At 33.7% G+C, this 12,184-nt stretch overlaps 1 protein-coding gene across 9 annotated transcripts; it reads right to left on the bottom strand.

The window, feature by feature from the left end:
- Window positions 1-545: 545 nt before the first annotated feature.
- On the bottom strand, window positions 546-12,034 carry LOC117241230 (F-BAR domain only protein 2). 9 transcript variants are annotated; one of them, XM_033507216.1, is made up of 14 exons: window positions 11,745-12,034; window positions 9,948-10,259; window positions 9,191-9,448; window positions 8,911-9,106; window positions 8,522-8,842; window positions 7,571-7,684; window positions 4,407-4,506; window positions 3,743-4,004; window positions 3,597-3,646; window positions 3,382-3,524; window positions 2,759-3,239; window positions 2,469-2,685; window positions 2,051-2,399; window positions 546-1,899 (listed from the first exon to the last, which is right to left on the bottom strand). In XM_033507216.1, exons 1-14 carry the CDS (start codon window positions 11,772-11,774, stop codon window positions 1,829-1,831), a joined length of 2,904 nt encoding a protein of 967 aa, XP_033363107.1. In that variant the 5' UTR covers window positions 11,775-12,034; the 3' UTR covers window positions 546-1,828. The 9 variants fall into 9 exon arrangements, with proteins under 9 accessions (XP_033363107.1, XP_033363091.1, XP_033363113.1 ...); XM_033507200.1 differs by having other exon boundaries at window positions 3,382-3,646; XM_033507222.1 differs by lacking the exon at window positions 3,382-3,524 and having other exon boundaries at window positions 3,574-3,646.
- Window positions 12,035-12,184: the final 150 nt, after the last annotated feature.

Here is a 12,184-nt window from a genome sequence, read left to right as displayed (position 1 = left end):
GATAATCTAAATTTGCACAAAAGGAAGCATCGTGTGTGCTGGACTATATAATAATATTCGAATTCGATTTTTTCAGACTTATTCTTAAAGTTATTACTTCGTTTTTATATACACATATACATATACACACAGGCGGTATGTATGCACATGTAACTGTTAAACGAAATGGACTGTCTCTAAAAACGGTCGATTCGCTTTAGGAATATATCGCAAAATCATTACAAAAAATACTGAAAATGAAAGAATAAGGAAAAACAAGAAAACGATAGGATACAGTCGATTCACATTAAAAGTTAACGTAGTAATTCTCGTTTTAAAATAATAAATATAGGAAATATTTAATGATAATTATACAAAAAATATTGAATTAATTTTGCAATAATGGAAAGAATGAAACGATCACTGTGGAACTACCATGAAATTTAACTTGCAATTCTTCGAAACTTTCATAAGATCTAAAAAATTAATCGCAAATCGCGCAACTAATTTGTTTGTTACAATGTTAAAATCGTATGTTTAATCATTTTAATAAAGCATTTCCTTTCCATTACTTGCCAATTTCACTTAGCATACGTATGAACTATTACTAATCTATCGAACATTTTGTTCTTAACGTCCTCGCTATTTTCTTTGTTCATAAATAAAGCAAAACTACGTTGCAATTCTTTTTTTGCTTTTTTTTTCTTTACCAGCGTCAACGTACGCAGGAATCGCCGCGCAATAAAGTTAAATTGTGTTGTGAAACAAAAAACACGATTTCATTTCGAGAACCATTAATTTTTTAAATGTACGTGTAACCAAATATTTTTTCAAAAATTCCGCGGATATCGGTAAAAACAGATCTGAAAACGTATATCATAGGACTACATCGAAAAATTTAAAAAGTAAATATAGGGCCTTCGTATAAAATAGAAACGCTAATGTACAGACACGAAGTTAATTGGTGTTACAGAATCTTTACATTTCTTTCAAACCTTCTTAACGATAAGATAGCAATATATAATAATTACATTAAAATTAACGCAAAATTTAACAATAGATTAAGAACATTGTACTGTTTGATGATCTTTTCTAGAGCTTTTCCGTGCTGTTAGGTAAAAAAAGTCATAACGTATGTATTTTGATTATATATATGTATATATATATATATAGACACAATAATATGGCGAGAATATCGTGGTGAAAAATATGCTGGACACCAAAGGTTTTATGCGAGAAAAGTCTACTTACTCTTCGACGTTTTAAACGTTTTCTGCTGTCGTTATCGTCATCGTCGTCGTCGTAGTTACACCTCGTTTACGTATCACGTACAAACTTTACTAAAATAGTACAATCTAATCGAGAATATATAGAAAAATTGAAAAATATACAAGTTATAAAACACAGAACGCTATTCATCAGGTAGCGAGTGACTTACGAAGTCCAACTATGTTTTTCGTTACATTTCTGTCCAAATATTTTCTTCGCCTAGGATCATATATATCGTACCATACTCATCTTAATTTATGAAGGATACGAATTTATGTGATCTTCATTTGCCGCTTTCTCGTATCCAAGATCCTTTCTTTTCCTTTTTTAACACGTAACGCGAATAAACTTTACATTCTGCTATATGGAAATCACGTAGCATCACGGCATCTGTACAAATTATTCGTCTACTATGTAATCTTATTATTGTATCGCACACGTTCTTTGGTATCCAACAGGCTTCCCCACGCCGATTTCGAATTTGAACGAACATTAGTCGTGGTATGGGCAGTGAATGAACAAGCAAGTGCCAATATTAAATGGGCAGGCTCTCCCATTGAGGCGCCCATTCTGGAAGTCGTCAATCCACATTGGATGGTGGAGCAGCGTATCTACTTCGTGAGTCAGAATCTCCATCACAAATATACTTTCCTGAAAGTACACAGAAATTGTTCTCGTAATGTAATTTATATACATTGTTAACTTATTGTAAGAACATCGCGCGTGTAAGGACACTATCGTAACTAAAGAAGCTAAAGAAACAAATAGATAGAGAAAAAAATATAGAAAGTAAATCACTCACCAGATACGAATCTACGCTTTACTAAACTTAATCTATATCCCGGGCCTAAAAGCTCGAACTCAACACCAGATAATGTGGTCCCTTCGCAATTAAACTGTGTGAATATGGTTCCTTGGTTTCCTGGCCCATGCGCGAGTTCCACCCGAGCTTTCAATGAGCCTACGCCGTTACCTTCGCTGTGCTGCGACAGTTCCGTGAACTTCCACAGTACCCGATTCGTGTCTTGTAACCACTGTGCCTGAGGTTTACTATTCAGTGACTTGAAACCTCCGTCTATGGGTGCAGCCACATGAAGGTTTAACAGTGGACTTGGAGAAGCCATAGCACGACTGTTATATTTATAATCAATCTGAAACACCCGTAAATTGTTTGTTTAGCAAAAGATTGCTGTAGTAATGTATCAACGATAAGTACGTACCTTAAGATCGGTATGAGTCGTTTCACACTTCCAATAGGCAACCAGCTGGAAAGGGCATGAACCTGCTCCCTCCTTGCACTTGATTTGATACTTGAGTATGTCGACGTTAAAATACGAAGCTGAAGGGTTTTGTTCAGCCTGTTTGCGTAACAACGTAGTTAAGGCACTCATATTGAATTCAAAAATTGTACTGTCGACAGTTGTCTGCGTTGCATCCCTGCACAAAATATCAATATTCGAACATTCTCGTACGAACTATTTACCACAATCTTCATCCTATCGTAACTTACATGCTGACAAGCTGATTATTAGGGAACAATTTTTCCAATCTATTACTGTTTCGCACGCGAAACGTAAGTTTCGCAGGGCTTGGATTATTCGCTAACACGGCGACGATACCAGCAGGAAACGATAACATCATATCTCCACTGAGTTTCACCTGACACCGTGTTTCATCGGTACCTCTGAAATAAGAGTGTACTATCTCATGGAAAGCAACTGCTAAAGGTATAGTGTCTGCGAGTCCAATCGTGAGCGGAGATGGGCCCCTGGAGGAGCCAACACCAACACCAGCTGTACGAAATTCTAAGCTAGCCACGCTATCGGCTCTGGATATAGTTGCCGGTGACATTCTACCCCTTGGCGAAGGACCTTCTCCTCTTCGGGACGGAGGTCTAGGAATGATGATGGATCCTGTCGGAGTGGAGGATGCGGATTGCTTGGGAGGTAAGGCCGGAGTAATGTCTCCTACTTCCGAAAACAAATCTCCATCTGCAAACGATGAAACCTTCTACATTTCCTGTACATAGCCTAAGTTCCCATAGTACACATATAACGACATGATACTTTTGACAAGACACAGAAAGCGTCCCGATAAGCTGATAGTGCGACGACGAGACTCCCGTAAACTCACCAGGGAATCGTGGGTGAGGATGTGTAGGTGGTGCGGATTGTGGCGGCTGTGGTTGAGGCGTCGGTGACAAAGACAGTGGCGGAGGACTTTGCAATGGCGCGTACGGATGACTACCAGTCGGCGTTGAGGCGCTCGATGGTGTACTGCTAGGATTGAACAAGTTTAGGCCAAGTAAATCCGAGCTTGGCTTACCTCCTAATTGCTGTGACACTGACTGAGACCTTTTCATATGATGATCTGAATCGTTATTTGATCCTCTGCGTCCCTGTTACGTAATCGGAAGGATATCGTTGGAGAAAAAAGATCCTCTGAAAGTATTAACACCTAAGAAAGAAAAATCGAAGAGAAGTGAAGAACGTACCGTCGGTGCAGGCGATAACGATAGATTTTCCACGGTCGCCCTGAGTTCGTCCACGCTGGCGCTCATCGGTGCTCCGCCGTTGCTTAGTGGTTTTATTTCCACTCGGATCTTTCGTTCCCTCTCATCTTCGGAATCGGTATCTGAGCTAGAATAAAATCCTTTCTCATTCTCCCACGGCTCTGCCTTTGGTCTAATACAGAAACCATCCTCATCTACTTCCGGTGTCGGTGTTTCAGACTTTCTACTGTCATCCTTATCCTCCCTATTATATAGAATTAGCGCAGTTCAGTAGGATATACCCTCAAGTGTTCCAGCAGGCCCAGTGCATCATGTACACATGATAAAATCTCTTTCTTTTCTCTGTCTTTTATTTTACGTATCAGAAACTAAATTATTAATAATCGTGCGTTATTTTACGTTACAACGTCATTGTGCTTTAGCGGTACTAACGTGCCAATAAAAATTGTAAAAGAAGAATAAAAAGAAAAAAAAAGAATAAAGGAGGTAGGCATAAGATCTAATACTATGATCAAGCTTTTTGTATAAAAATGCTATTTGTGCTACTGGTTATCATGGTTTTAATATTCTCCAATGATAAATTTTTAAGCTCGATCATGGGATTGATCTCTGGTGCACTAGATCTGCTGAATGAGCATATACTGACAGGTCAGACTTTTCTTCTTTGTTGCTGCTCGTTTCCACAATATCCTTCTTCTTTTTCGCCTTCTTTTCCTTTCTTTTCTCTCTTCTGCTGCGAAGAAACCCTGTTGGTTGTGGACACACGGTATGTAGAGAACAAAGCAGCACTTAACTTTTCGTAGTAAATCTGAATACTCGATATCAAAAGTTCTCATACAATGACATGTAGTATTTCTAACTTCTAGTCATTACAATATTAAAAAACGATAAAAATTATTCTCTTCTCTATAATATATAAGAATCAAGGAAACTCGTTTATTATTATGGAAAATAAATTGTACCTTTTAATCGCAGTTAGCGTCAAACGCTACATTTAGGTGCATAAATCGAGTCTAATAATAATATATTACTCTCGAGAGAAGCAATTTTTATCAAATAATTATTTCGTTGATTAACTTAATTGATATGGCGTTACTCTTCTTAATATAGAGTAAAAGGAAATAATTATAAACTAATTGTAAGACTAATTGTAAGAAGCAGAAAGGAACTACGTTTGCGGTGTCAACGTATCTGTATCGAAAAAGATAATATCATTAATCGAGAAATTAATATAAAATCTCCGATTCAACGACAGATAGAAATCAATTTACTTTCCAAGTGTTTAAGGCATAGCGCAACGTGATTAAATATCTACAGGACAAACAAAATAATTGTCACCGGATCAACAAGTAGCAGATGCACTTTTCACGAGCTCTTTTTTGACAGCATTCTCTCTAATTATGCTGACATAAATTTCTGTGTCCACTACACTTATATTCTCTTACAACTTAATATTCGTTTTGAAACATCAACGATCTTTCAACAGAAAAACATATCAGCACATTCTAAAATCGACAAAATAGTTTTAATTGCTGCATTAAGTCATTAAAAATAATAGATAGGAGATACAGATAATAGCAAAAAAGTATAGCACGTTACATTAGCAGAGGTATAAGAAAACCCATACACCATCACCATCAAATCATATACAGATCTGCAGAAGTCCAATTTCTTCTTTTAAATTGTTTTTCTAACAATAATGACATATGTACTTCCTACAGTGTTAATGATAGGATATTCTTTTCTCGATTTTTCTCAGAACAGTTAACCATATATAAGAGATTACGCAATTTCATCTCGTGTTTGTATATCTCTTGTATACTTCTCTACGAATCGCTAGGGCATACGATACACATGTTCTGCAAGCAAAGATGTTAACTATCGACATGCGAAATTACGAGTAGAGTGACGATAATTCGAAAATGAGATACGATAACTTCATATAATAATTTTGAACCTTGTACATATTGATTAATCGTATTAACTTTAGCATTACGAACATTCAATGAAATAAAGAAAAAAAAACAGAAGTACAAGAGGGGAAAGAGATATCGTGATACAAAAGGAACATTTACAATAACTACATTGGACAATGATGCGACTAATGAATATAAAAAGGGTTGCTTGCAGAATCACATTACGCTATATCATAAAAGATATCTGCACTTGGAAAATAAATACGAATTACAAGTGAGCCATGCAGTAACAGACTCATAAGAGGCTCACCTGAGGCCCCGTCAGTAGCCAACCCCACATTCGTATTTCAACTTTATCCAAATCCAACTCCCTTTATTTAATTAATTCTATGAGGACATGTGTTTGTTATAGAGGCAACAGAGAAAGTTTCAAAAATTAATTTACAATTGACCCGTTCAAGAATCAGCCTCGAGATGTTAGGTACTGAAGGTTTTTTTTTAAAAGGAAATGGGAGATATCTATGAATCAATGTGTATGACATGAAATTTGCTACCATTTTATTAATACACCATAGATAGTTTCAATTTCAGAAACTTTCCAAAATGCACAATTCTTCTTAACTCTAACTTCTATGTTAAATTAATAATGTCTTTTTTATCAAGGAAGAGTGAGCATAAAATATAAATAAAAATTTCACAATGAGCCGTGTTGATAGAAGAACCCCTTGATATAAGTTTACATAAAAGATTGTTAGAAAAACAATTTATGTAAGTAACACTTTATGAAAAAAAAAACAAAATATTAAGTTGCCTGATTAGATTACCATGTAATTCTAGAACTAAAGCCTATTGTCTAAGCAAGCTTGTTTCAGTGTTAGTCAAACAAGAACAAAAAATATTTCTTCCCTTTATTGTGTGAGATGTATCTACAAATATAAGACCATTTATGTTGACTGAAGAAATATTTTAAATGTGCTTTCAAAGCTAAGAATAAATTAATGTTAGATATGTATCCTTCTAATTATCTGTGAATTAGCAGTATATCACCAGTTATTATCTTACAATATGTCTCTATGCACGTAACATTAATTTATTGTGCTTGAACAATGTTAGTATACGTACACTGCTGATCTAAAAGAGTGCAGAGTGGAGGAACCATAATACACGTTACCACTGTAAGTCACCAGATATTTTATTTAACCACATATCCTGTATGACAATAGAATTATATTGAAAGAGCTATGGTAATAAAACTGTTACCAAATACCATAGATAGAGAACAACCAATAGAGCAAGATAAAGATAAAGGTGTGTGAAAGGAGTGCTTCGTTAAAACTGGTCACTTAAAATTCTATACAAATATATCTCTCCGTTAATGTCAACTGAACACAATCACTTATTTATGTTATATTTTAATTATATTTCATATAATTTTTAGTTATATTCAGTTATATTTTAATTATACGATGGATCTTGATATTTTCATTATAATTAATTACATCTAAATAGTGCTTAAAAAAATCAATCAAATATTCATAAAAAAGAACAATTAGGTATAATTAGTAACAATGCAAACATTTAGAATACAACAGCAAAATTTGGAAAGATTTGTAAATTTTAATGAATATCGATATTTTCTTAAATAATTTTTAATAAAGTTTTGAAAACATGTTATAGAAAGCTGCAGAAATTTACTAATGATAAACCCTCACCTTAAATGCTTTGATCTAACTACCAAAGAAAGCAACATTTTCATACAGATCTCTTGTATGTGTATGTGTAAAACAGTACCTATACTGTGGTGTGTAAAATAGTACCAATAGTCTAGTAATTACATTAAAATGCGAGTAATGGATATGGCAAGGGTATAGGTAATGACAATGTAAGCAGTTACATTTAGATCCTCTGAGAGGGTTCCTGGAGATGCTGGGAGGTGGAACAGCAGGAGGCAGGTTGTTCCCCTGAGGAGTTGCAGGTGCCGAACCAGACCCTGCTTGCTTCTGTTTGTCTGAAACAACACTCATTGCTTATATCTTTCAATGATCTGTGACTCCAATGGCCCTTTTTTCTTCATCTTGCTATTTTCATACTTATATCTATTAAAATTTAATTACACTATGCACTTTCAGTGGCATCAATAGCACTCCAGAGGGATGTTAGTTTAAGTGATATCATTTTATCATCAGATTTGTATTAAAAAGAACCTGATAATCTTGTAATAAAAACTGTAAGTATATAAAGTGTTGATTACATTTTAATTTATAAGTTATTTTTAATTAATAATTAATTTAATTATTAATTAGATTTAATTATAATTAGTAAATTCATTCACTTATAAATTCAATATTTATGCTAAAGAAAAAGAAAAAAAAATACATTTATAAACCCCCTGGAATACATGATAACTTGCAATGTCATCCTCCACCTATTGTTAGATTATAACGCGCAAGCATTGTAACACAACCACATAAGCATAAGTCAATAAAGTTGTTTCGCATATGCCTAGATTAATTAAATTTGTGATTCAGTGCTAAAAAATAAATTGATCAAGTGTATGTATGTGAATAAAATAATAAAATAGTATTGATGTGATAAATAAAAAACTGCAAAACACATCTACCAAGACATAATGTGTGACTGGAAAAATCAATTTCACGTATTTTTAAATAGCTTAAATTTTAACAATTTTATTAGTCATAAAATTTGTTATAATTGATATTGATTATGTTAAAGTATGATACTTTATAATAATAACCAAAAGTTACATTACATCAAGGTAGACAAAAACTATTGCAATTAAAATAGAATGAGGTTTTGTACATTCTATTCAACTTTAAGAACCTACCCTGGGAGTTGGACATGAACAGGTTGAGTAGCGAGGTAGTACGCCGGGAAGCCTTGGTGGCTTGTGCATGTGATAATTCTCTGTCTCTTTCATTCAGATTTTCATTTGTTTTTTCTTGTACCGTCCCCTTTTCCTCATCCACCTGACAACCCTCCCCTTTTAATCCCCGATCGTTTTTTGAACTGTGAATGTTACCAGCAACGCCTGTTTCTCCATTAGCTCCTTTTGATGTTTCCTTAGGTGTCTCAACATTGCTTTCCAACTGAGAATGACTGGTCATTTCTCCTAAACCTGTTATGATCTCTTCATATTCGAATGTACCTGATTTATGAGAAAATGATTTATGTACTAAATACTAAACTCTGTCCATATATTACAAAGATTTTTACCTGGTTTCTCAAAACCTGTATATTTGCTTTGTACAAATTGCTCTAATAATTTGTCCACTGTCATGTCTGAACATTGCCGTTTAAAATCAATATGAACTTGACCAACTTGTTCATGATTTGACTGCAAAACATCAGCATAGATGTTTAAAAACTCCTTCATATGCTTTAAGTGTGTTTCCTCTACATATTGGAATCGCTTAATAAGGAAAGAATAGATTCATTAGTATTATGCCAATTTTCATAGAAAATTTCATTTAAGAGTGGTAAGTTAGAAAAGTACCCTGCATGTTTGAGTCATTTTGGTTTGAAAATCATTTCTTATGCCCATATATTTATCAACCAGAGTTTTGTAATCGTCCTGTGCTTTTTTAAACTTAATTTCTGCTTTTTCTAATTCTTTTTGGCTGGCATTGTCTTTCCGCAATTTTTCTAATTCAAGACCCTTTTGCATACGCATATCTTTTGCCTTATGTAATGTCACAGTAATATTCTGTATACTTTGCACAACTTCCAAGGTAGATGACTCTTCCTCTTTTACCTACATATTATTTGTTTTGTTTACATATATGTTTTTTTATAATATAAATATAACCAAGCATCAAAATCAACTACAAAGTAATATGTTAATTAATTAGCTATTTCAAATAATTGTTTATCAGTGTTATTTGATAAACATTATCTTTATATCTTTACAAACACTACTGTCTGAGAGAACCTAGTGACCTGACTGTGGGCGGATACTGATAGGGTACAAAATATACAAAATGATTCATACTTCAATATGATAAATAGTTACAATAAGTGCAACAAATAAAAAAAACATGTTGCAACATAAAAGAAGCTTTAATTGTTAATATAAAACAATGAAATTTATTGTAAATATCTTTTCTATGTATTACTAGAATAATCCATACTATATTACTTACTAAATATGCTTAGCAATTTTAACACATTCTATATAAACAATTATTTGCAGAAAATATCTAAAACTTTGACTTATCTCTATATAAGAAAATTAAGAAGAGAAAGTTACATACAGCCTTGTGTTTCTTATGTAATTCATCTGTATATTTTGATACATCTTTTATTAGTTCAGTCACTCTTTGGGCCATTTGCAAGTGCAAACCAGCAAGTTTTTCTGCTGCTCCTCTTAAGGCAGCCCAAACAGGTGCAAATGTTCCTTGTGTACTACTGCTACTGCCAGCTTGTTTAGCTAGCTTACTCAGAACCTTATAATTATTTTCTTCTATGGTTGATCGTTCTTTCAGAAACTCAGCCAACTCCTTGCTTGCAATTGCACCATGCTTCATGTTATGATATAACACGTCATATCCATTATTCTTTTCGCCCTTAAATTACAGAAAAATATTCTTTTTGTCTAAATACTTTCTATCACATTTACAGTGCATTCACAATGTATTATTCTATATATCAATACACTTTCATTTCTTACTTCTAATACATATTAATAAATGCTTGAGAACTATTTACTGATATGTTACTAGGATCAGAATTTTTTTATTAATAGAAAATATATTTCATTTGCAATTAAAGTATCATGCCTAAAAGACATATACTAAAGCTATACTTAAGACCACTTAGCCACTTAACACTTGAACCCTGATCATGCTGTAAACTCACACAGAGTAGAACACTTGAGTAACGTCGCTACAATAAGCTGTCATTACATATTATTACTCTTATCATCCTATTGTACATATTACTTGTCACTCATGACATATGGCATAAATTTTTATTGCAAATTTTATTAGTACAGAATAACAAAATTTACAAAATTTTGTTTTAGTTAAATTAATAGACTATAACTCTTTTTCTATAGATTCTGTAATATTTTTCAATAGAATATAAGCGAAGGAGGCAAGATCAATAAAAATCCCTTTTATTTTATAAATTCTTAAATACTATAATAAAACATTAGCTTCATAAAAAATAAATGAATCATTATAGCCTTTTTTTATAAAATTTGATATTTGAGTCATCATAATTATATCCTACATATAATAATCTTCAATAGATAAAATTTTAAGGGAAATGAAAGGAAGTGGTAGCTATCTTATCTGTACCATGCTTCTGTCAGGAAAACAAAGTCAAATCCTCCAAAAAATTTATAAAACTAAAGCCCTTAACACAAAATTATAAGAAACATTTGAGTCTTTATGTCGCTAAAATTTGTTAAAGCATAGAAAAAATGCAAAATTTCCAATAATTCTTGTCTACAAAGGGAAATTTTCATTTAGTAGAGATCTGTGTTGCAATCATCTTAAAAGAAAAATATACAAAATTTATATCGAAATATGTAAAACTATACAATAGGAAAATATAATTAATAATACAAGTTATGACAAAAGATCTTGGAACTTTTAAACAAACCTAACAATTTCACTTTCTTCTGCACTTAAACTATAAACATGCATAGAAAACGTAATACATATGTCAACGTGCGATCATTTTTCCATAGGTCATGGAGATGATAGGAAAACGAGATGACAAGGAGGTGAAATGAATAACCTTGTATTCGCGGAAAAGTATAAAGACAAACGTGCCGCGTAAAAGAGAAAAGGAGAAGAACGAGGATGATTATAGTACGGTGGAAGAAAGACAGAAAAGGAGATTTCATTAGGTGAAACACGATAATATTTAGACGAAAACAAAAAATGTTACAGTAGCGTGACGTAGGGACAGTCACGAGAGTAGTTTGTTAAGAGTTCTTACGCAGGATAAGACAAAAAGGGAAAGGAAGAGGGTTTCTCTCCGTACCTAACCTAAATCTAACGAGGATGACATTCTGGGATAACAAGCGAAAAGACACTCACCCAAAAGTAGTCGGCGAAATCCACAGTCATGTTGGAACCGCGATCAGACCATCATAATTTATCTTCTGATATATCAGGCCGAACTGCACCGTTAATAACGAATCATTGACACACACACATGCACACACTGAGGACTACACGATGCAATATCCGAACCGTACAACAGATACGACGAGACGTAACTCAATTTACGACAAACTAACGTAACGTTTCGTGCTCGAACGTTTCGAGCAGAACGAGCGCGCTCGACCGCGGAGACACAGGTCAACTTATTTCAACTATCTCCGTTGCACGTTACTCGTCTCCCTTCCTCTCCTTTTGATAAATACCGTACAGCGTCATCTTACCAACCACAGGCGAAGCTAGTAACTAAAACCAAAACAGTTGATAAAAGTACTTTCTTCCTCCGCAATTAGCACTATGTATTATTGTTAAAAAAA

Source organism: Bombus vosnesenskii, unplaced genomic scaffold (assembly GCF_011952255.1).
Source record: "Bombus vosnesenskii isolate JDL3184/JDL3185 unplaced genomic scaffold, Bvos_JDL3184-5_v1.1 scf7180000013264, whole genome shotgun sequence".
NCBI classification, from domain to species: domain Eukaryota; kingdom Metazoa; phylum Arthropoda; class Insecta; order Hymenoptera; family Apidae; genus Bombus; species Bombus vosnesenskii.
This window is presented reverse-complemented; position numbering and strand designations above follow the sequence as displayed.

What these genes read in the sequence shown, in the direction of transcription:
- LOC117241230 (XM_033507200.1), bottom strand. Translation starts at nt 11,774, where the DNA reads ATGACTGTGGATTTCGCCGACTACTTTTGG. An exon ending in TACATAAGAAACACAAGGCT is followed by an intron (nt 9,449 to 9,947) that starts GTATGTAACTTT and finishes AATAATATGTAG; the next exon opens with GTAAAAGAGGAAGAGTCATC. An exon ending in TCCTCACCCACGATTCCCTG is followed by an intron (nt 3,240 to 3,381) that starts GTGAGTTTACGG and finishes CATCGTTTGCAG; the next exon opens with ATGGAGATTTGTTTTCGGAA.